Raw genomic sequence first — 23,638 nt, 5'->3', positions numbered from 1 at the left:
TTTTTAGTTGTTTAGACCAAATCACGACAAGTTATCTCAAGGAGAAAACAAAACATGGTTTAAGGTGCAGTAGCCCTACGCTGGATTTCGACCTACTTGAGCATTGTAGCTTTTTTTTTTTTTTTTTGCCCCCCCCAGGTAAGACTAATGCCCACCCACACCTGGCATCCTTGTAACACCACTGACCGCAACCGCAATTGTTAGGGGGGAAATTTGAACTGGAGCAAAGTTTGAACGGTGAAAATCGGTTAAAGTGAGGGGGCTGTGAGCCGAAAAGTGGACGGGAAAGAATACTAATATTACACAATAAGGAAATTAGGAGTGGAAGGTGCGCCGCCGGAACATCGTCCGTCGTTTAGCGCTCGGATTATTTTTGCGACAAAGCGGGACTGTGGAACCGGCCTTTCAGAGTAAATGCTTTGGTGCTGCTTTTCATGATGTGAAACCTACAGAAATGTACAGTACATCCATTTTAAAGTAAGCAATGTAGCTTAGTATTGCTTTTTTGTTTTCCGGTAAACTAAAGACGATTGAGTTGCCCTAACACCGCGGCTAATCGCTTTTTAATTTTGAAACAGTAAGGCGGAAGTGAGTAGTTTGAGCTGAAAGCGTTTGACTTGTTGGTTTAGAGCGCCGCACCGCAGCGGAACCATTCCAAGGCCGTCCTGCGGGGACACCTCAGACTCTCATTCAGTTTCCAAAATAAACGGGGGAGAAAAAAAAGTTGACATTAGCCGCGGCGACGATCATGCTGAGCGTGTTTCATGAGGACAAGCGGATAAACGGCGTCCGTCCAACCCGCGAGTCAGGACAACGGTAGCCCGGTACTGCTAGCTCTAATCTCAGCCCGGAAATTCGCTGGCCTTTTCGGTGCTTTGGCGGTAAGACTTTCGGAGGAGCGCCGGCCGGGAAGAAGGTAAGAGGGGGTTAAGCGCCTCCTCGCGTCCGGGATGCGAACGCCGTAAGCGGGGCTGGGGATCGAGGTGAGACCGCGAGGGGAGGCGAGGCGGCATTCCTCCGGAGCCCCATGAACGCGCGTCGGCCCCGGCCGCCGGCAGCATCCGTGCCCGCCACTCGGCCGCCTCCCCGTCCGGGATGCTAGCGGCGAGGATGAAGACGAGGCCGCGCTGACTGTCATTGTCCCCCATGACTCCGCGGTGCGGCGGCCGGCCAGGCGGCGCCCCGCTCGGCCCGGCGCGGGTTCGTCTTCGGCAGTAGAGTGGGAAGGCAGCGATCGGAAATGGTGTCTCACAAGGTTCTCGCGGCCGTCCTCTTGCTCAACGTCTACATGGGCGTGCAGTCGGCGCTGTGCTTGTTCGGCGGCGTGCTGCTGTCGGCGCTCTTGGCTCTGGCCTTGGCCTTCCTCAACGGACCGCGGCTGCTGGACTGGGCCAGCTCGCCTCCGCACCTGCAGTTCAACAAGTACGTTCTGACCGGCTACAGGCCCGTGTCGTCGGTCCAGGACTGCATCCGGAGTCTCTTCTACCTTCACAACGAGCTGGGCAACATCTACACTCACGGTGAGTCAAAATATTCTTCATTCGTGGTCCAGGAACTTTTCAAAGATGCTACATACTCATCTCAATTCTTAGATTTCCAAATTTATTTCATTTTAAAAAGAAAAGCGGCATGGAAAATGAATGAATGAATGAATGAATGAATTTCTGTTGTCTGCATAGGCTGCAAATACAAATATTTTTTTAAATGTATGATGTTGAAAAGAAATAAATACATTTTAATTAATAAATAATTGCACAGTTGAATTAATGTTAACAATAGAAAACATATACAGTTGGACGCTTCTCTCTACGCAGCTTTCTACTCGAGATTTACAGGTTAGCCAGTTCACACAGTTTAATGTTATGCTAACTCCGATGCAGGTCGGACTTTCAGTAGCAAAATTTGTGTCGTGTTCCCCACCTCTACCACATTGACGTCTTTTTACGTTACTTACAGTGGCTGCTGCTGGCCGGAAAAAAAATTCTAATATCCTTTCTTTTCGAAGGGGGCGGCATGTAAGTCTGAACATAATGAAAATAATTCGCTTAATAATTGTAGGGTCGATTCTATCCTTACAACATATGGGAAGACAACCTAACTGAACTCATTATGTAATGCAAATAAGGTTGATTCAAAGTTGGTGGGGACAATTTGAGCATCCTGATAAGTTGGTAGTGTTATGTCTGTACCGTCCTTATGCAAATCTACGCCCTTGCAGTTAAGATATATGTTGTGTTGTTAGTTTAAAAATCTGGATGAAGGATATTTTGTAATATGGTGTTTTTGCTATGCAAAGGCCCAGATAATGAAATTCCTCAACTTTTTCTTTCTTTCTTTCAACATCCCCAAAAATGTTTTCGTTCACCCATTAACGCCAATTTTCCAATTTTATTTATTTATTTATTTATTTATTTATTTATTTATTTATTTATTTTTCAGAAACGCTACTTATCCTACAATTGTTGACCAAATCACATAATTTGGACATAAAAAATTACGAGATGGTGAGGGGCTTAAAAGTTGTGTACAGAGTTTGGGAAAAAAAAAACGGTTCCCTGGAATTTTGCCAAAAACTGTCCCTTTCATTTCTAATGGCATGCCAATGACAGCCATATAAGTCCAAATTTCCCATTAATTTCCAAAGACATTTACTTTGCATTGACGCCCAAGTACACAGATGCCATTGACAGATATGTATGTCAATTCCATTGATGCCAATGTACTTGGACTCCATTGAAGCATATGTAAGTCGATTGTGAGGAACAAAGAATAACTATAATAATAATAAAACCGAGGAACCACAATAGACAATAAAACCAAATCAATTTTTAGTTGTTTAGACCAAATCACGACAAGTTATCTCAAGGAGAAAACAAAACATGTTTTAAAGAGCATATGACGCGAGAAAAAAAAAGTCTAAAATGTCATTATTATGTGAATTAGAATCATATTTTGAGACGATTCGACTATATACAACAATTTAGCAAAGCGCAGATGACGAGAAATTAGTCTTTTAATCTGCCGGTTAGCCACGCCTACCATTATAGGGCTCAAGCGTCCCCAACGGGTGGATGACGTCAGCGGGAGACTGGGCTCATCGGTTTTACTATACAGCCCATTGAGGGGGAATTATTCAGAATGAGGAAAATGCGACGAAGAGAGCCGCAAAATGTCATTGTTTCAGTCTCTCTACTCCAATATTTTTACAGGATACCCTCGTGAGGAAAAGCGGCATGGAAAATGAATGAATGAATGAATATTCTTTTTATCCAAGTATGTTCACAGATAAGCCGCACTGGACTATAAGCCGCAGCACTCCTCACTGTATTATGGAATATTTACACCAAAAGATAGTAACCGGTAACACTTTATTTGACAGCGGCACCGTAAGACTGTCATAAGACCAAATGAACCACCATGAAGCTTTGAACCAATAGGCTGAAAAGCTTCATTGTTTCGAGAAGCTTAATTTGCCCATCACTGCTCCACCTGCTGTCAATACTGTTGTCGTCCAACATGCCTCCTAGCATGCATTGCAGCACTACAGATGTAAATAATCAAAATTCATGTTCTCTGCAAATTATTTCTTCAGTTACTGTTTCAGTTTCATTTATTGCTAGAGATGGCATTTGGTAACTCTTTATTCGAAAGTGGCCCCATAAAACTGTCATTAGGCAATCATAATTATGACATGACACTGTTGTGACAATTAATGAGTGCTTATGACAGATGTCATTTGGGGTTATCCGGCAAATTATCTCACTTTTGAATGGATGTAAAAGATCCGAGCTGAACATAAATGGAGATAGTGACATAGTTTGCCGGATGACACTTAATGACATCTGTCATAAGCATTCAGTAATGCCCATGATAGTGTCATGTCATAATTATGACGGTCATAAGACCAAATGAACCACCATTGCTTCAAGAAGCTTCATTTGGACATTACTGCTCCCTTGGAGAGGCAGTCAACCTCTGCTGCCACCTGCCGTCAACACTGTTGTTCTCCAATATGCCTCCTAGCATGCATTGCAGCGCTACAGATGTAAATAACAATCAAAATTCATGTTATGTGCCAATTATTTCTTCAGTTGCTGTTCCAGTTGTTTCATTAATTGCTAGTTATGGTATTTGGTAACATTTCATTTGACTGTCGTGCCATAAGACTATCATAATTATGACATGACACTGCCATTAGCATTAATGAATCCTTATGACAGATGTCATTCTGTGTCATTGGCAAATTATCTCACTTTTGAATAGATTTAAAAGATCCGAGCTGGACATAAATGGAGTTAGTGACATAGTTTGCCGGATGACAATGACATCTGTCATAAGCATTCATTAATGCCCTTGATAGTGTTATAATTATGACGGTCTTATGACGCAGCTCTCAAATAAAGTGTCACCTATTAACCCAAATAAATCAACAAATAAGCCGCGCTGGACTATAAGCCGCATGATACTGAGGGAGTGAAAAAAGTAGCGGTTTATAGTCCGGAATTTACGGTAGTTGTTTTGTAGAATATCCTAGAATGTTTTCCTGACTAATGTATCGATAGTCGTTGTATCGCCATATCTTGAGATCATCGTTATCGTGAGCTCCGTATCGCAAATCGTATCGTATCGTGAGGTAACAATAGGTTCCCACCCCTAATGGTTTCTTTACCAGAAAAACAGTACCAAATGCAACAAATCTTGTTGTGTTTTGGTGGTACAGGAACCTGGATTTGCTAGCAGGTGTGGAACTTGCAAAAGACAGGAGAGGCTTTGTCTGTCTGCATTTGCAAATTGTAACCAAAGCCAAGCCCGAACGCAAATACCGCTTCCTCTGACCCCGCCCGATTGGGCTTAGCGCCCCATTCCTCGCCGACATTGGAGTTCTGGCTCATTGGCTGTCATTGACCGCAACGGACGTCCCATCCCTTCCTGGTGGCTAGGGATGGGATGTCCCTCCTGATGGTGAGGTCTTCCTGTTCCCTTTTAGGCATCCCTCTGGTGTGCTTCCTGGTGCTGCTGCCCCTCAACATCCCCTGGTCCCAGATCAGCGTGACGTGGCTGGGCGTGGTGCACTTCCTGGCTTGCTTGTCGCCGCAGCTGGGCTCGGTGCTCTACCACCTCTTCATGAACCACGAGGGCGGCGAGCCGGTCTACCACACGCTGCTCAAGCTGGACGTGTGCGGCATTTGCATGATCAACACGCTGGGTACGGGCCAGAAACTGACGATAGAAAAAAATATTTTAAATAATAAGTAGGGTTGTTCCGATCATGTTTTTTTGCTCCCGATCCGATCGTTTTAGTTTGAGTATCTGCCGATCCCGATATTTCCCGATCCGATTGCTTTTTTTTGCTCCCGATTCAATTCCAATCATTCCCGAAACAATTTCCCGATCATATACATTTTGGCAATACATTAAGAAAAAAATGAATAAAACTCGGACGAATATATACATTCAACATACAGTACATAAGTACTGTATTTGTTTATTATGACAATAAATCCTCAAGATGGCATTTACATTACAAACATTCTTTCTGTGAGAGGGATCCACGGATAGAAAGATTTGTAATTCTTAAAGGATAAATGTGACTTTGTATATTGTGACTAAATTTTGCCATCTAGTGTATTTGTTGAGCTTTCAGTAAATGATTCTGTAGCTATTTAACTTCTCCCCGAATGCATGATGGGAAGTGCAACCATGACTGTGCGTCGTGGTACCAATTGCTATATCTTCTCTGCGTTGGGAAATAACATAGGGTGTTAAGGAAAAGATCAACTACTACCTTTCTTCCCCACATTGCTTCCCATGATTATTCTAATCGTTGGGAGAGGGATTGTAAGGCTTAAGCCATTTAGAAAAAGGCTCCAAAGGCTCCCAAAATTCTCTCTACTCATTTTACGCTCCCTTTTAGCTCTATATACTGTATAGGTAAAATGGCGGCATTATAGATTGAACACGACAATGCGTGAGTGGGTCGTGCAGCGCATGCGTTAATTGCGTTAAATATTGTAACGTGATAATTAGAGATGTCCCGATCGATCGGGATGCCGATCGATCGAGTCCGATCACGTCATTTTCAAAGTATCGGAATCGGCAAAAAAAATATCGGGCATGCCTTTTTTAATTTTTTAATTTATTTTTTTAATTAAATCGTTTTCTAATTGTATTTAACGTTACAGACATAATATGTTGCACTTATCCAGAGTCTTTAGTTTAGGCTTAAGGTAGGGTTGTCTAATTTATCCCCAATAACGGAAGTAATTAATATTTTTTTAAATGTATCACGTTAAATTATTTAACGCAACTATTGCATGAACTGTACGACTGACCCATGCATTATCGCGCTCCATCTGAAATGGCGCCGTTTTGCCAATAGAGAGAGTTAAAAGGCAGCGAATTATAAGTAGAATGAATTTTGGCAGCCTTTGGAGCTGTATTTTAATTGGCTAAAACAATACAATCCCACCCCCTGTGATTAGAAATAACATAGGATGCAATGTGGGGAAGTAAGGTATCATTGATCTTTTTCTTAATACCTTGAATTATATCCCATCGCAGAGAAGATATATGAATTGGTAGCACTACGCACTGTCGTGGTTTCACTTGTCACGGTTCCACTTCCCATCATGCATTGGGCATGGCCTTCAGTATCATTTACTGAAAGCTCAACAAATACACTAGATGGCAATATTTTGTCACATTTATCCTTTAAGAATTACAAGTCTTTCTATCCGTGGATCCCTCTCACAGAAAGAATGTTAATAATGTAAATGCCATCTTCAGGATTTATTGTCATAATAAACAAATACAGTACTTATGTACAGTATGTTGAATGTATATATTCGTCCGAGTTTTATTCATTTTTTTCTTAATGCATTGCCAAAATGTATATGATCGGGAAAAATTATCGGGAATGATTGGAATTGAATTGGGAGCAAAAAAAAAAAGCAATCGGATCGGGAAATATCGGGATCGGCAGATAGTCAAACTAAAACGATCGGGATCGGATCGGATCCGGAGCAAAAAAACATGATCGGAACAACTCTTGTGATAATTGTAATAAATATTAATTCTCGCTGTTAACGCGATAAATTTGATAAGCCTACCTTAACCTTAAACTAAAGACTCTGGAAGAGTGTAACACATTATGTCTGTAATGTTAAATACCATTAGAAAACGATTTAATAAAAAAATGTATATATATTAAAAAAAGGCATGTCCGATATTTTTTTGCCGATTCTGATACTTTGAAAATGACGTGATCGGTTAGGGTTAGGAATGACATCTCTAATAATAAGTGCACGCGACGGATTGAGGCAAACGTCTTTTTGAATTTTAGGGGCGCTGCCAATCCTGTACAGCACGCTGCTGTGCTACCCGCGGACGCGCACCGCAGCGCTGTGGCTCTACATCCTGCTGTCGGGCTACGCTATCTACTGCGCGGTGACGGCGCGCAGTAGCGTGCGCCGGCTGCGGTCCTTCGCTTGGCAGGCGATCTTCCGCTTTTCCTTCTTCGTTCTGCGCTGGGCAGGCGTGGGCGGCGGTAGTCCCACCTCGCTGCGCCACTTCCTGACCATGGACGCGTTAGCCGTGCTGGGCGGCGTCATCAACATTGCCCGCGTGCCCGAGCGCTTCCGCCCGGGCCTCTTTGACTACTGGTGCAACAGCCACCAGATCATGCACGTGCTGGTGGTCATCTCCATCCTCTACCTGCACTGGGGGGTCCTGGACGACCTGCTGTGGATCAACAGCTACCGATGTCCCTCCGACTGAGGCCCCTCGACCGGAGACGCGGAACTGGCTCCGCGGCACTCCGGTGGAACTTGAGGTGGCCGTTTTAAGACTCATTACAACTTATTTACTGCCATTGACGGTCAATTGGCAGCGAATGGGCATGTTTCAGCACCAGTGAAGGCGCTAGGCGCCCCATCCTTTGGGCCGCCGATGACGGCTCGCGGTCCAAATGGATGGGGCGTCTAAACGACGTCTCTGGCAGTGAATTAGGTAAGCCGACTCCCCCGTAGGGGCTACATTGAAAATGCGTTTTCTAGAAAAACATTTTATCCCGACCGGTTTAGGGTTTAGTCAGCTGGGCTAGGCTCCAGCACCCCGCGACACTGACAAGCAGTGTTAAAAATGGATAGATCCCTTATATATATGCTTGTTTAATCTTACCTTAATTCGGCAAACCAGCCTGACTTTGGCCACGTGCAAGGTACGTGGCAACAATGTTGTTTTCGGCAGTGATGACGCTAACCAGTGTTGTCACAGGTTACTTGAAAAAGTAATTTAATTACTCATTATGCCTCAAAAAAGTCTAGTCTAATCTAGTTACTTTACTGATTATTATTAAAGTAAGTAAGTTACAGTGGTATGAAAAAGTATCTGAACCTTTTGGAATTTCTCACATTTCTGCATAAAATCACCATCAAATGTGATCTGATCCTTGTTAAAATCACACAGATGTAAAAACTGGGTCCGCTTTAACTAAAACCACCCAAACGTTTATAGGTTTTCATAATTTAATGAGGATAGCATGCAAACAATGAAAGCAGGGGGAAAAATAAGTACCGCAAATGCAAATCGTGAATTTCGAAGAACTATGAAAATAACGTTTAAAAGCAGAAGTTGACACACAAGAAAAAGAAAAAAGGAATGTGTGTGGAGCATTGGTGTCGTTTGGGCTATTCTTAACCCCCTCTAAATAATTTGGTGCTTTTTTATTAAAAAAAAAAAGAAAATACAAAAAATGCTGACATATTCACAATGAAGTTGCCAGAATATTACCGTATTGGCCCGAATATAAGACGGCCCTGATTATAAGACGACCCCCTCTTTTTCAAGACTCAAGTTTGAAAAAACTTTTTGAACACCAAATTAATTTTTATACAGAAAATAATTACAGTACATCCGAAACAAATGATTATAACAATATATTTGAGAGAAAAAGCATGTTTTTTTTTCCTCATTCAAATCTTAATATCTGAACATTTAAATATGTAAACTAAAGTGCAATCACATTCGTAAATGAATGGCTTCTGGTTTTTGAAATGTAAATAAACCAATCTGTTGTGATAAAACAACAAAATTGCAATAACTGCAATAACCATCAAAGTGAAGTCTAACTGTAGTCTTGAAACAAATCTGAATAAGGAAAAACATTGCAAAAATGCAAACTGGTTAAACTTGAGAGTAGCTGAGATCTGTCATGACAAAACATCGCTTCAATGATATCTGGCGCCATCTAGCGTCTTGAATGGATATAACGTCTAGAATGCAAATGTAAGACGACCCCCACTTTTTCAGTCTTATTTCAATGCAAAAAACACCGTCTTATATTCTGGCTAATACGGTAAGTCAACCATCTCCCGAAGGAAACTTAAAGAGCAATTGAAACCAATTTTTACCAAACAATTTAAGTCAGGTGTGTGTCCAATCACTGATGATTGGTTTAAAGCTGCCCTGCCCACTATAAAACACACACCAGGTAAGAATTGTCTTGATGAGAAGCATTGTCTGATGTGTGTCATGGCTCGGTCAAAAGAGCTGTCTAGAGACCTTTGATCAAGGATTGTTGATTTGTCTAAAGCTGGGAAAGGATACAAAACCATCTCTAAAAATCCGGATGTTCATCAATCGACAGTTAGAGAAGTTGTCTACAAATGAAAAGAGTTTGGCACTGTTGCTTCTCTCCTAAGAAGTGGCTTTCCACCAAAGATGACGCCGAGAGTTCAGCGCAGAATACTCAGAAAGGTAAAAAAGAACCACAGTGTCTGCTAAAGACTTATAGAAATCACAGTCCAATATCTTTGTGACGCAGAAACCAAGACTGCACTTTGTTTCTCGCATGTGGTTAATGTCTTCAGTTTCTTTAAATGGTTGTTGTCCACAAGCTTCCAATGACTATGAATGAGGATGTTTCGGCCTATTGGCACGTTCTCCTGAGGCCTACGCTTGGTCCCTAGTAGTGCTGCATTAACTCAATTAATCGATTAACTGAAGTAATTCAGATTAGAAAAAAGATTTGGATCAAATTTTAAACACTTAAACAGACATCAACAGACATCAAATGAATTTAAGGTATCTGGCGCGCACCAGATAGTATCCGGTGCGCACCAGAAAATATCTGGTAAAGATTAGCATTATATAGCAAGTCCGCTAGCTTACATGTAATGTAAACTAGCGGACTTTTATGATGCAAGTTAGCCAGTTGTTGTAAACATTAGTTCCATCCGTCACTGCCACAATTATACAGCAAGTCTGCTAGCTTAAATGCTATATCATGCTATCTGGTAAACATTAGCATGATATAGCATATAAGCTAGCGGACTTTTATTATGCAAGTTAGCCAATTGTTGTAAACATTAATATTATATAGCATTTAAGCTAGCCAGTCCGCTAGCTTAAATGCTATATACTGCATTAAACACTAAGGCTAGCGGAATGGCTAGCTTAAATGCTATATATAGCTAATGTTTACAACAATTGGCTAACTTGCACAGTAAAAGTAAAATCGGCCGTCCACCAAAGATGAAGCCAAGAATTAAGTGCAGAATACTATGAGAGGTAAAAAAGAACCCTAGAGTGTTTTCTAAAGACTTACAGAAATCACTGGCGCAGTCCAAAATGTCTGTGCACACATCAACTATATGTAAAACTATGGCTAAGAATGGTGTACATGGGAGGACTTCATGGAGGAAGCCCCTGCTGTCTTAAAAAAAACAAAAAACATTGTTGCTCGTTCAATGTTCGCAAAAAGGCACTTGGACACTTCACAGAAGTTTGGGCAAAATATTTTGTGGACGGATGAAACCAAAGTATAATTGTTTGGGAGTAACACACAATATCATGTGTGGAGGAAAAATGGAACAGTTCGCCAACATCTACACCTCATCCCCACCGTGAAGCATGGTGGAGGGAGCATCATGATTTGGGGCTGTTTTCCTGCCTCAGGGCCTGGACAACTTGCAATCATTAATGGAAGAATGAATTCAAAAGTTTTGCAGGACAACCTGAGGCCCTCTGTCAGACAGTTGAAGCTAAAAAGAGGATGGATGCTGGTTTCAGAAGAACAAAATACACTTTCTGAAATGGCCAAGTCAAAGTCCAGACTTGAACCCCATTGAGATGCTGTGGCATGACCTAAAGACAGCGATTCATGGCAGACATCCCAAGAATCTGACTGAACTACAGCAGTTTGGTAGAGAAGAATGGGCCAAGATTAGTTCTGATCGATGTGCCAGACTGATCTGCAGCTACAGGAAGTGTCTGGTTGAAGTTATGACTGCCAAGGGAGGGGGGGGCACAAAATATTAAATGTGATGGTTCACTTACTCATTTCCCCCTGTTCTGTCATTGTTTGCATACTATCCTCATTAAAATATGAAAACCTATAAATGTTTGGGTGGTTTAAGTTAAATCACTGTTTTTTCATCTGTGTGATTTTGACAAAGATCCGATCACATTTGATGGTGATTTTATGCACAAATGTGAGAAATTCCAAAAGGTTCAGATACTTTTTCATACCACTGTCACTCACCAAGCCAGCCTGACTTTGGCCTTAAACTACGCCTAAAAAAGTAATCTTGTTACTTTACTGATTAATTTATTCTCAAAGTAACTAAGGCATTTCTTGTGGTAATTTGCTCTTCTAGGAGTCAATTTAGAGGAAAAACAGTGCCATCATGTGGCGTACATATGCACGACGGATGCTTGGGACTGGTTCCAAACCTAAAATATTCAGACCTGACTTCCACCTCCGCTGTTAAGTGTCAGGCGGGCTAGGACGGACTGGGAAATGTCAGCGTAGCCAACCTATGCATCCATATCAATGCCGTGGTCATGTTTCGACGGCGATCGTTGTTCAGTCCATTCGGCGTGGACTTCTATCGTCCGCCGCCAATTGTGGTAATTAGTCTAAAACTAACAAAATTTGGCAGCAGAAACGATTTTATTTGTACTTTTTGGTCCAGATAGTGGTATGTATATCGTGATATAGTAGTTTTACTTATCCAATATGAGTGCTCGCAAATAAGGCCAGTGTCAGAAACAAAAATATTAAAATATAACGCACGTTTTGTAATGTATCTACCATTTATATCTCACAACTATACTTTTTATGTATTTTTCTCGGCGGGGATTGACTTATCATTGGGGGGGGGAACTCAAGTTTACTTATGTTCAACTCAGAATTGTTTAGACTTGGATTGTCATTACAATTTTGTCACAGTCCCTGACAAAAGTCTTGTCGCTTATCCATTTTGTAGAAACAATTGCTAGTAACCTGACATTTAATTATTCAATTGGTTTCAGAAATGGCTAATATGAAAGTGAAGACCCTCCCAAATGATGTTGAATGTACAAAAATAAATTTGTTTTACTGAAAAAAGTTTATCATTTGATGAAGATATAAAGTTCAGATTATGGCAAGACAAAAGTTTTGTCGCCTACAGAAAGTAGTGTGAAAATTAAACAAATTAGGGCTGTCAAAATTATCGCGTTAACGGGCAGTAATTAATTTTTTAAATTAATCACGTAAAAATATTTGACGCAATTAACGCACATGCCCCGCTCAAACAGACTAAAATGCTTGTTACTTGTTTTTTGGTGTTTGGCTCCCTCTGCTGGCGCTTGGGTCCAACTGATTTTATCGGTTCGTACCATGAGTGAGCATGGTGTAATTATTGACATCAACAATGGCGAGCTACTAGTTTATTTTTTGATTGAAAATTTTACAAATTTTAATAAAACGAAAACATTAAGAGGGGTTTTAATATAAAATTTCTATAACTTGTACTAACATTTATCTTTTAAGAACTACAAGTGTTTCTATCCATGGATCGCTTTAAGAGAATGTTAATAATGTTAATGCCATCTTGTTGATTTATTGTTATAATCAACAAATACAGTACTTATGTACCGTATGTTGAATGTATATATCAGTGTTGTGTCTTATCTTTCCATTCCAAGAATAATTTACGGAAAAATATGGCATATTTTATAGATGGTTTGAATTGCAATTAATTACGATTAATCAATTTTTAAGCTGTAATTAACTCGATTAAAAATTTTAATCGTTTGACAGCCCTATTTCAAATACAAAAATATGTTACATAACATAAGTGAATTTAGCAGCGGTGCTGTGAGATACAAATTGAATATTTTGTATGACTTCCATGGGCTTCGGCAAGGATTCATACAATTTATTGATGAAGTCATCAGGAACATCAAAGAAAGCAGTCTTGCATTCTTCCCAGAGTTCATCAACATTCTTGGGTTTCGTCTTCCATGCTTCCTCTTTCATCCTACCCCAGACATGCTCAATGGTGACTTTGCTGGCCAGTCCTGGAGGATCTTGATCTTCTTTGCCTTGAGGAACTTTGAGGTAGAGATTGAAGTATGCAATGGAGCACCATCCTGCTACAGAATTTGTCCCTTTTTATGCTTAGGAATGTAAGAGGCAGCTAAGATTTGATGATATATCAGATTATTTATGTTGCCTTCCTCCCTGGAGATCTCCCGCACACCCCCATACTGGATGTAACCACAGACCATGATTTTGCCACCACCAAACTTCACTGTTTTGTGGCAAAAGGTGGATTTTTCAGATGAATCTTCCATTGAATTACACCAAAGTCGCCGCAAATATTGCAGGAGACTTACTGGAGCCTGCATGGATCCGAGATTAACTCAGAAAACAGTGAAGTTTGGTGGTGGCAAAATCATGGTCTGGGGTTACATCCAGTATGGGGGTGTGCGAGAGATCTGAAATATAAATATAGTCTGAAAAATCAACAAATCTTAGCTGCCTCTTACATTCCTATTCATAAAAAGGGACACATTCTGCAGCAGGATGGTGCTACATCGCATACTTCAATCAAGATCCTCCAGGACTGGCCAGCCCAGTCACCAGACATGAAGAGGATGAAAGCGGAAGCATGGAAGACGAAACCCAAGAATGTTGATGAACTCTGGGAGGCATGCAAGACTGCTTTCTTTGATTTTCCTGATGACTTCATCAATAAATTGAATGGATCTTTGCCGAAGCCCATGGAAGTCGTACAAAATATTCAATTTGGATCTCACAGCACCACTACTTAATTCGCGTATGTTATGTAACATATTTTTGTATTTGAAGTACTTTTTTGTTCAGTTTTGACACTACTTTCTGTAGGCGACAAAACTTTGGTCTTGCCAAAATTTGACCTTTATGTCTTCATTAAATGATAATCAGTGAAACACATTCAACATCATTTGGGGGGGATCTTAGCTTTCATTTCTGAAACCAATTAAATAATTAAAAGTCAGGTTATTAGCAATTGTTTCTACAAATTGGATAAGCGACAAGACTTTTGTCAGGGACTGTACATGCGTTTACAAACTTCATTAAAGCAAATGCAGGATTTTTTTTTTTTTCTCAGAATACTGTATTGTCACACTAAAGGACCTTTCACTGAGTTTGTTTCTGGATGTTCTATTTTTATTTTTTTTTTCATGTCCCAACGCCCGCCATTGCATGAGAGACACTAGCGAGTTAGCCTCGACATTCCCTCCTCTGCTCTCAAAAGGGCTCCGAGTCCACAAAAGTCATGTAAATATATCGTGTATACCTACATACAGGCGGTATGACTTTTAGCCAGAAAACGGAGGCAAACGCGGGTCAATCTATGCATAAGAAGTCAAAAACGGGGAACGCGGACGCTCGCCGTGTCTTCTCAGGTGCCGTAACAGTAGCGGAAGGCGAGCCCGGCCTCCCGTCTGCGTAAATGTGCCGCAAATTCGGCGACCCGTCCCGTCGACGGCCTCCGGACGGCGCTGCCTGTCGGCCGACGGAGATGCACTTTTTCAAAATTGGACGGGAATATATGTATCGCGGGTGCCCGAATCCATCGACTGTCCCGAGACTGAGGATTTCAAGGTGGCGCCGTTTTGCGGTCCGTGAACTCTCTGCTACTGTCTCCATTGTGCAATAAAGGAAGTCTATATTTGTAAATATTTGCCTGTGTCTTCTGTTGACCATGCAGCGTCAGAATTAGACGCCATCATTGATTTCTAATCTGGGGTCCTTGATGTTCAATGTCACATTGACTGTTTGTTTTTCAACCATGTAGTGCTGCAACGATTAATCGATTAACTCGAGTATTCGATTAGGAAAAAAATATTCGAATTAAATTTTGTTGCTTCGAGTATTCGTTTAATTAAAGTGGCGTTGTAATGGTTTATTTTGAAAGTGTTTGCATTTAGTTTTATTGATTAGGGTGGATACACTGACCTCTGGTCTGCCTCTTTTCACATGGCTGAATCCAACTGCTCCCCGTAAAGACCAACGTAAGCTAAGTTTTTGTTTGAGCTCATGTTTTTTTTGTAATGCAATCACAATTTAGTTTATTATAGTATATTTAGCCGTTTTTTGTGGGAATGTGTCTGAACCATTTGTTAACAGTATTGTAAAAAAAAAAAAAAAAGTTGGCATTTTATAGCATTTAAGCTAGCGGACTTTTTCTATGTAAGTTCGCCAATTGTTCTTTTGTTGTACATAGATCCTCATAAAAAAATTTAAAAAAATCACCGTTTGAGGCTCAGCTCAGGTATTTGAATTTTTCGTGTTCCTTATCCGATTACTCGATTATTCGAACTAACTAGTCCATCGATTAATCGACTACTAAAATAGACAGATGTTAATAATAATTAACTAATTAATTAATAATGATAATTTAACAGATAATGTTAAAGAATAAGCATATTAAACATACGTTGCAAGGTGAGTTTTAAGTTTAATGGGGGCAGGCCCCTCTGGTGGCTGAAGGGTGTCATTGCATGTAATTGAGTTTTCTATATATGATTTTAAAATTCAGAGTTTTCTGGTAAAATATTGTCTATAAAAGTCGTAAAGCAACAAAACAAACAACAAAAATGAATGAAATGTACAAAAAAATATTTTATGGATAGAGAGATATTTGTGGGCAGCTGTGGGGCAGTTGGTAGCTGGAGTTGTCTTTGGACCGAAGGGTCAGCGGTTCAATTCCCGGCTACGACTGCCCACTGTCGAAGTGCCCTTGGGCAAGGCACTGAATCCTGATTTGCCTCCAATGGGTTGACAGCACCTTGCATGGCAGCAGCCCCATTGGTGTGTGAATGTGTGCGTGAACGGGTCAATGTGTGCTAATGTAAAGCGCTTTGGGCATGGTAACCATGCAGACAAATGCGCTATATACTGTAAGTACTGACCATTTTTATAATGGGAGAAATTATTTTTCAAACAGATCATGTGACTAGCACCTTAGGCGTTCATTTGCTTTGCTTAGCAAAAACCACCCGAGGCCTGAATTGGCAAGACAGATATACGTCATTTTTTCATAGCTAAGCTTTCAAAAGCGACAACTACTGAGCAAGAACCAAGGACTGAAAATGTGGACCATGAAAAGCCAGAGCACCACCAAAATGGTGAGAGTGGTGGATGGTGATGGTGGAGAGAGAAAATGTTTATTTTTATTTTTATGGATGGGCCATGTTTTAATACCTCGTAGATAACTACTGTACATCACCAAAACACATCAGTGCAACTGGGGGTAACTACATTGGCACGACATAACATATTCAATGGATGACGATCTTGGCGAAAAGTATAGCTGTCCTAAGCGGCCTGATTTTAGAATTCCCCTCAAGATTCGATAAAAGGACTTGGTGTAACAATCAGGGGTGAAAGTGGCTAGAATTTCTTGCCGGAACTCTCCGACGTGAAGGTCGCCACGGAGACAGAAATTTTGTTTATTTATTTTCATTTTGGTGGAAGGGGGTCAAACCTCTTAGTACTACTGAAATGCAAAGAAAATTGTTTTGGCACAGTTATTTCTATAGTACATAAAAAACTGATTTTGATTCAAAATTGTATTTTTTTCAATGATTTGCAAAATAAAGGTTAACAAACACAGCAATAACCCCAACCTCCATCTCCTAATTTTTATTTTCCCTCATATCCTCACATACTAAATGCCAAATCTCAATTTTAACTACTTAAGAACATAGGATGTATATTAAAATTGAAGTTAATGTAAACATTTACTTTTCATTTTTTTAAATAAGTAAAAGACATTCAGAAAAAGAAGTACAAATGACTTATATTATGCAGAGTGAAATGGAATATATTTTGAAGATGGCGCAAACATTGACTTTTTTAAATAATAAGGAAATGAATAAGTAGCCTGACATAAATGAATATAAGTCCAAAGTGCACATTGACAGCTAAGATGTTCTGAACTTCCACATCAGAGCAAATAAAACTAAATATGATAAATAAGCCTCCTGAACTATTTCCTTGCTCTTAAAGATTTGATCCATTTTTTTTGTTGCATTGCCCTTTTTTTGTTGCATCAATTCAACAAACTTTTTTTTTTTTACTGTTCCAGAAAACATGCACATTTCAACCAATCAGAGCTAACTATCTCTGCTGATCACATGTCAGTATGTCAGCCAATTGAACGGATAAATGAGTCCAGGCGTTTTGCTTTGCTGCGTGCATTTGCCCATTAACGTGATTCATCATCGTCAGACTCAGATAACTGCAGAAACTTGGGAAACCTCCATGCCGTCCTTGGAATAAAATAAATAATAAATATCAGTGGAAACGGATCACGCTACACAAGTACTTTATTATGCTTGTTGTTAAAACTTGTGTATGTAAATCTGATGTTGGTAGATTGTTTTCTTCCTGGAGATGAAATGCATGTGTGGCAGCTTAGTTTTTTTTTTTTTTTTTTTTTTTTGCATAGCGTTTTGACAGTTGCCGTCATATTTTCGGAATCAAAGCACCATGTACCATTACAGCTGAATCTTATACCGGAACTGCGTTCCTGCCCTGAATCTTATACCGGAACTGCGTTCCTGACCGTTCTGGCCCACTTTCAGCCCTGGTAACGATCCCCAGGACTATGCATGGCAGGGGTGTCCTCCTTCCTGAGCCAAGCTTGCACCTCACCGCATACCCGGATGGACTTGGAGCTGCTGCTTTAAGGCTCTGCTCAGCCACTGAGACACATCGTCAGTTGTGTCCTCAGATCACGGGGTGTTTCGATCACAAGACGCCCTCAGCTGAGGATGGCCCACCACAGGTTGATCACTCCTGGGTGTGCGTCTCAGGGCTAAGCATTTGCCCTAGCGGCCCAGATGGTGTCGCTCCTCCTCAGCCACAGCCAATGGCTTGCCCTCTCGGCGTTGTTGGCCAGCTCCTTAATGGCCTGTGTGTGCCCTTACTCCAATTTACCTAAGGAGCTTTGCTGTTGAACTGGCCACAAAACCTCTACCCTACACCCCACCTCCAGCGGGCGCACCCTCGCCTTCCAGCCTCTGTCCTCTGCTGCAGGCCGCTAGGTCGGAGTACCGCAGCTTCTTGCGTTCATACGCTTCTTTGATGGCATCCTTCTAAGGAACTATTAGCTCAGTGATGTAGGCAAGCTAGGATGTATTGGATCATAGGACGAGGTCTGGACGGAGGGTGGTCGTTGCGATCCCCGGGGGGAAGATGAGGCTCCGATCTAGGTCGACCTGCATCTGCCAGTCCCTGGCTGCATTCAGTGGGCCCAGGTCAGGGTGTGAGGGCCTTGACCTTTGCTTTTCCCCCTCCCAAACAAACGATGGTGGGTGTTGGTATGCATGCTCGTTGATAGATTGGGCATTGATGGAAACCCTCTTGCGCTCAAGTTTATCAGCTAGACATCTGAGGACCTGGTTGTGTCTCCATGTGTATTTGCCTCGAGTGAGGCCCACCATGATGTGATTGACTGTTGCTGGGGTCGCACACAGGGGGCATGCTGGGTCCTTTCCAAACCATTGTTGCAAGTTTACGGGAGATGGTAGCACATCATACGTTGCTCGAACGATGAAACTCAACCTGTTGGATTCCATGCCCCAGATTTCACTCCATGAGAGCTTCCTCTTCTCGACACCCTCCCACCTCGTCCAGTGGCCCTGTTTGACTTGTGTCACCGCTTTGGAAAGTCTAGTTGCTTCTTCCTGTCGGCGCACCTCCGCTACAACCGTGGTTTGTCGATCAGTTGCTGATGCCTTTTGCCAGAGAGGAGTTACAGTTCCAAGGCCAAAACCTCCTCTGCCTTGCTGGACATGGCCCACTACATCACGATGGAGGAGAGCAGAATTGGCCTGAAGGACGCTGGTTCACGGGCTCCACTTCCTCCCTCTTGTCAAGGTCGGAGGGGCACCTCTCACTGTAGGGGTCAGTGAGGGAAATCTCCAGCCTCACCTTGGCGCACTTGAACTCCTCAACCAAGCTCGAGATACTCAGTGACAAGGCTCCGTCAAAGAATGATGAGAAACAGAAAACGCTCATTTTCAACTTATTATTATAAATATTCTTGTAAGCTAATTTTATTGCCGATACTGCGTTTCGGGGTCATCAACATGTTGTGCCCCCCCCGCCCCAAAAGTCAAATTCCACCTATTGCAAGGTGCAGAATATTGTCGGTGACACATTACACGAGGAAAGTCTTGCTGTTTTGCCTATAAAATTATTTTTACTCTTAAATTTTGAGTATGGCTCTCAAGAAATTACATTTAGAAATATGTATTGTTCATGGCTCTCTCTGCCAAAAAAGTTCCCGACCCCTAGTCTATAATCAAAAGCCAAACATCCAGAGTTCAGATTCAACCGTTAAAGTAATAGTTACAGTATCTTTGAGTATAAATGAGGTCAATGTGAGAAAATGTTGCTCAAAGAATCTAAATATGCTTATCAGGAATTTCGAAGAACTATGAAAATAACGTTTAAAAGCAGAAGTTGACACACTTACAAGAAAAAGAAAAAAGGAATATGTGTGGAGCATTCGTGTCATTGGGCCTATTCTTAACCCCCTCTAAATAATTTGGTGCTTTTTTTTATCCAAAAAAAAAAAAAAAACTACAAAAAATGCTGACATATTCACAATAAAGTTGCCAGAATATTACCGTATTGGCCCGAATATAAGACGGCCCTGATTATAAGACGACCCCCTCTTTTTCAAGACTCAACTTTGGAAAAAAAACACTTTTTGAACACCTAATTAATTTTTATACAGAAAATAATTACAGTATTGCTGAAAAAAATGATTATAACAATATATTTGAGAGAAAAAGCATGTTATTTTGCCTCATTCAAATCTTAATATCTGAACATTTAAATATGTACACTAAAATGCAATCACATTCGTAAATGAATGGCTTCTGGTTTTTGAAATGTAAATAAACCAATCTATTGTGATAAAACAACAAAATTGCAATACCTGCATTAACCATCAAAATGAGGTCTAACTATCTGTCGTCTTGAAACAAATCTGAATAAGGAAAAACATTACAATAAGATAATGCAAACTGGTTAAACTTAACAGTAGCTGAGATCTGTCATGACAGAACATCGCTTCAATGATATCTGCCGCCATCTAGCGTCGTGAATGGATATAATGTCTACACCGCGAATATAAGACGACCCCCACTTTTTCAGTCTTATTTCAATGCAAAAAACACTCTTATATTAGGGCCAATACGGTAATTAAAAAAGATAATGAGGCAAATGTGACACACAGACTGGCTTGCTAAAATTTGCTTAAATATATTGTTCTATGCAAAGGTTGTGAGCCAAGGTCGGCCCCCCACATTCTTACCACACCAAATCTGGCCCCCTTTGCAAAACGTTTGAACACCCCTGGTCTAGGGTTACCACCTGTCCCTTAAAATAAGGAACAATCAGAAATTAGGAATTAAATGTTGCGTTCCGTATTGAACTAATACAGAATATAAATAAATAGATACATTTTTATGCATTTTAGGAGTTTTGGGGATGTCCCTTTTTTTTCTCTGCCTGTACAGCTTTGGGCGCGAGGGGGGTGTCCCGTATTTCTTACTTCTGAAAGGTGGCAACCCTAGCGCACACCAAACTAAATGTGAGGTTTGAATAAGTTAAGCCTCCTTCAAAACACTTGGTAATGATGTTCTAATCATGTGCACCTGTTGTGATACACTTGTGTGTGGTTTTAGCCATTTTAAGTGGGATTGAAGATGGGGGTGTCTTAATTTATTCCTCATCAGAAATTGTATATGGCGGAAAATAAAGATGTCCCGATCGATCGGCTTTCAAAGTATTGGAATCGGCAAAAAAATATCAGACATCCCTTTTTTTAAAAGATATATATTTTTTTTTTTATTTAAATCGTTTTCTACTTGTATTTAACGTTACAGACAAAATGTCTTACACTCATCCAGAGTAGTTTTGGCTCAAAGTAGGGCTATCAAATTTATTGCGTTAACGGCGGTAATTAATTTTTTTAAATTAATCACGTTAAATAATTAACGCATGCGCTGCACGACCCACTCACGCATTGTCGCATTCAATCTATAAAGACGCCGTTTTAGCTATAGATAGCGTTAAAAGGCAGCGTATAATGAGTAGAGAGAATTTTGACAGCCTTTGGAGCCACTTTTTATGTGGCTAAAGCCTTACAATACCTCTCTCAGCAATTAAAAATAACGTGGGAGGCAATGTGGGGAAGAAAGGTAGTAGTTGATCATTTTCTTAACACCCTATGTTCTTTCCCAACGCAGAGAAGATATATCAATTGGTGCCCCTACGCACAGTCATGGTTGCGCTTCCCATCATGCATTTGGGCAGAAGTTAAATGGCTGCAGTATCATTCACTGAAAGCTCAACAAAAACACTAGATGGCAATATTTAGTCACAATATACAAAGTCACATTTATCCTTTAAAAATTACAAGTCTTTCTATCCGTGGATCCCTCTCACAGAAAGAATGTTAATAATGTAAATGCCATCTTGAGGATTTATTGTCATAATAAACAAATACAGTACTTATGTACTGTATGTTGAATGTATATATTCGTCCGAGTTTTATTCATTTTTTTCTTAATGCATTGCCAAAATGTATATGATCGGGAAAAATGATCGGGAATGATTGGAATTGAATCGGGAGCAGAAAAAAAAAAGCAATCGGATCGGGAAATATCGGGACCGGCAGATACTCAAACTAAAACGATCGGGATTGGATCGGGAGCAAAAAAATATGATCGGAACAACCCTAGCAGAAAACACTCAGGTGACTTGAAGTTCCGCTCTGAGACCCCCAATCTGGCCAAATTTCAAAATTGTCCGATATGCATGTGTGATACATTGCTTCTGAAGCTTCAAATCTCAATTTTCTGTGGGAAGAAAAATTTTGAACAGGAGGGCATTTAAAAAAAAAAGAAATTTTAAACAACAAATCCCTAACTGGAGGCGAGAGCAGAATTAACGACGCCACGATTTTAACGAGATATTATCGCGTATTTACCTTGTTTCGATCCAAAAACTCCATGTAGCATGTATCACTGAGTGTCAAGACACAGCTGTGAATGGTCACAGCCAGATTTTGGGGGGATTTTATGGGTGAAACTTGGTGATATAACATGGGTCGCGATGCAGAAATCACAGACAACAAGGAGTGGTTGAGATTTTCTTTTTCACATAGTTACCCTTTTAAACGTTCTTTTTCAATTTTTCTTAGATGATAAATAATCGATCCAAACAAACATATCGGGGAAAATGCAAAAAACAACAACAAAAAAATACAATTAAGCGATAGTGATGAGGTACAAATCTGTGACTTTTTTTACAGACGCCAAATTTTTCATTGTGACGTCATTTGTTTAAAAGTTTAAAATATGCGAGTGAATAATTTTTTAAAGTCGTTTTCTTTTTTTTTAAACTAAATATTAGATATCAATAATGATGGTAAGCTAAAAATGACAGACATTTCGAATAATAAATATAATTGCTTCCCTTCTTTTTATGGCTAGGTTGAAACAAAAGCGGTTGCTCGACGTCTGTAAACGGGGGTTTCCAGGGTAAAACGGACAAATTCAAAATAGTTCGGGGGCTTAATGCGCCATGAATCTGCTATGGCAGCATATAGACATACCATAATTTTCGCACTCTAAAGCGCACCTGACTATAAGCCGCCACCCACCAAATATGGCACGAAAACTGCATTTTTTCATAGCTAGGCCGCACTGGACTATAGACCCTACTCACGTGACGTCACAGCCACGCCCCCGCGCCATGTTGTCCGTATACTCGTCATGTTAATGCATTAGCGCTTCGTAAATTCCTCCTATAGACCCTACCCACGTGACGTCACAACTCCTTCCTCCTGACTGGTGCCGCCCAATTGTCCGTCAACACATCATGTTTACCTGTTACGGCTACGTACATTCCTCCTATTTACCACGTGTTTTTCTGCTCGTTAACATTAATAATCAAAATGGTGAAGGCGTGTGTGGCGGTCGGTTGCAATAACAGAGAAGATAGACGGAGAAGACGGAGAGACTTGAAGTTCTACCGGATTCCGAGAGACCCGGAGAGAAGAGAGCGAGATGGGCTGCTGCAATTCGACGAGAAAACTGGGCTCCAAACGATTACCACAGATTATGTAGTAGTCATTTTATATCTGGTAAGATGCATTTAATATATATTTAGAGGGTTTTGGGCTGACAACCACAATTAAGATCATTGCTAGGCTAATCGCCGACAACATACACGTATGTATGTAGTGAGAGTGCTATCGCTAAACCATATAAACATTAAAAGCCCTAACTCCAT

General features: G+C 40.7%; 1 protein-coding gene across 1 annotated transcript; it reads left to right on the top strand.

Annotated features, from left to right (window-relative positions):
• The first annotated feature begins 634 nt into the window (after window positions 1-634).
• On the top strand, window positions 635-10,347 carry paqr4a (progestin and adipoQ receptor family member IVa). The gene is made up of 3 exons (XM_057817010.1): window positions 635-1,520; window positions 4,988-5,206; window positions 7,343-10,347. The coding sequence occupies exons 1-3, from the start codon at window positions 1,241-1,243 to the stop codon at window positions 7,774-7,776; spliced, it is 933 nt and encodes a 310-aa protein (XP_057672993.1). The 5' UTR covers window positions 635-1,240; the 3' UTR covers window positions 7,777-10,347.
• The last annotated feature ends 13,291 nt before the right edge of the window (window positions 10,348-23,638 follow it).

This window comes from Corythoichthys intestinalis, chromosome 16 (assembly GCF_030265065.1).
Source record: "Corythoichthys intestinalis isolate RoL2023-P3 chromosome 16, ASM3026506v1, whole genome shotgun sequence".
Lineage (NCBI taxonomy): Eukaryota > Metazoa > Chordata > Actinopteri > Syngnathiformes > Syngnathidae > Corythoichthys > Corythoichthys intestinalis.
This window is presented reverse-complemented; position numbering and strand designations above follow the sequence as displayed.

Coding starts and splice junctions, on each gene's coding strand:
- paqr4a (XM_057817010.1), top strand. CDS start 1,241: ATGGTGTCTCACAAGGTTCTCGCGGCCGTCCTCTTGCTCAACGTCTAC. Junction 1,521..4,987: donor GGGCAACATCTACACTCACG/GTGAGTCAAAAT, acceptor GTTCCCTTTTAG/GCATCCCTCTGGTGTGCTTC. Junction 5,207..7,342: donor TTGCATGATCAACACGCTGG/GTACGGGCCAGA, acceptor TTTGAATTTTAG/GGGCGCTGCCAATCCTGTAC.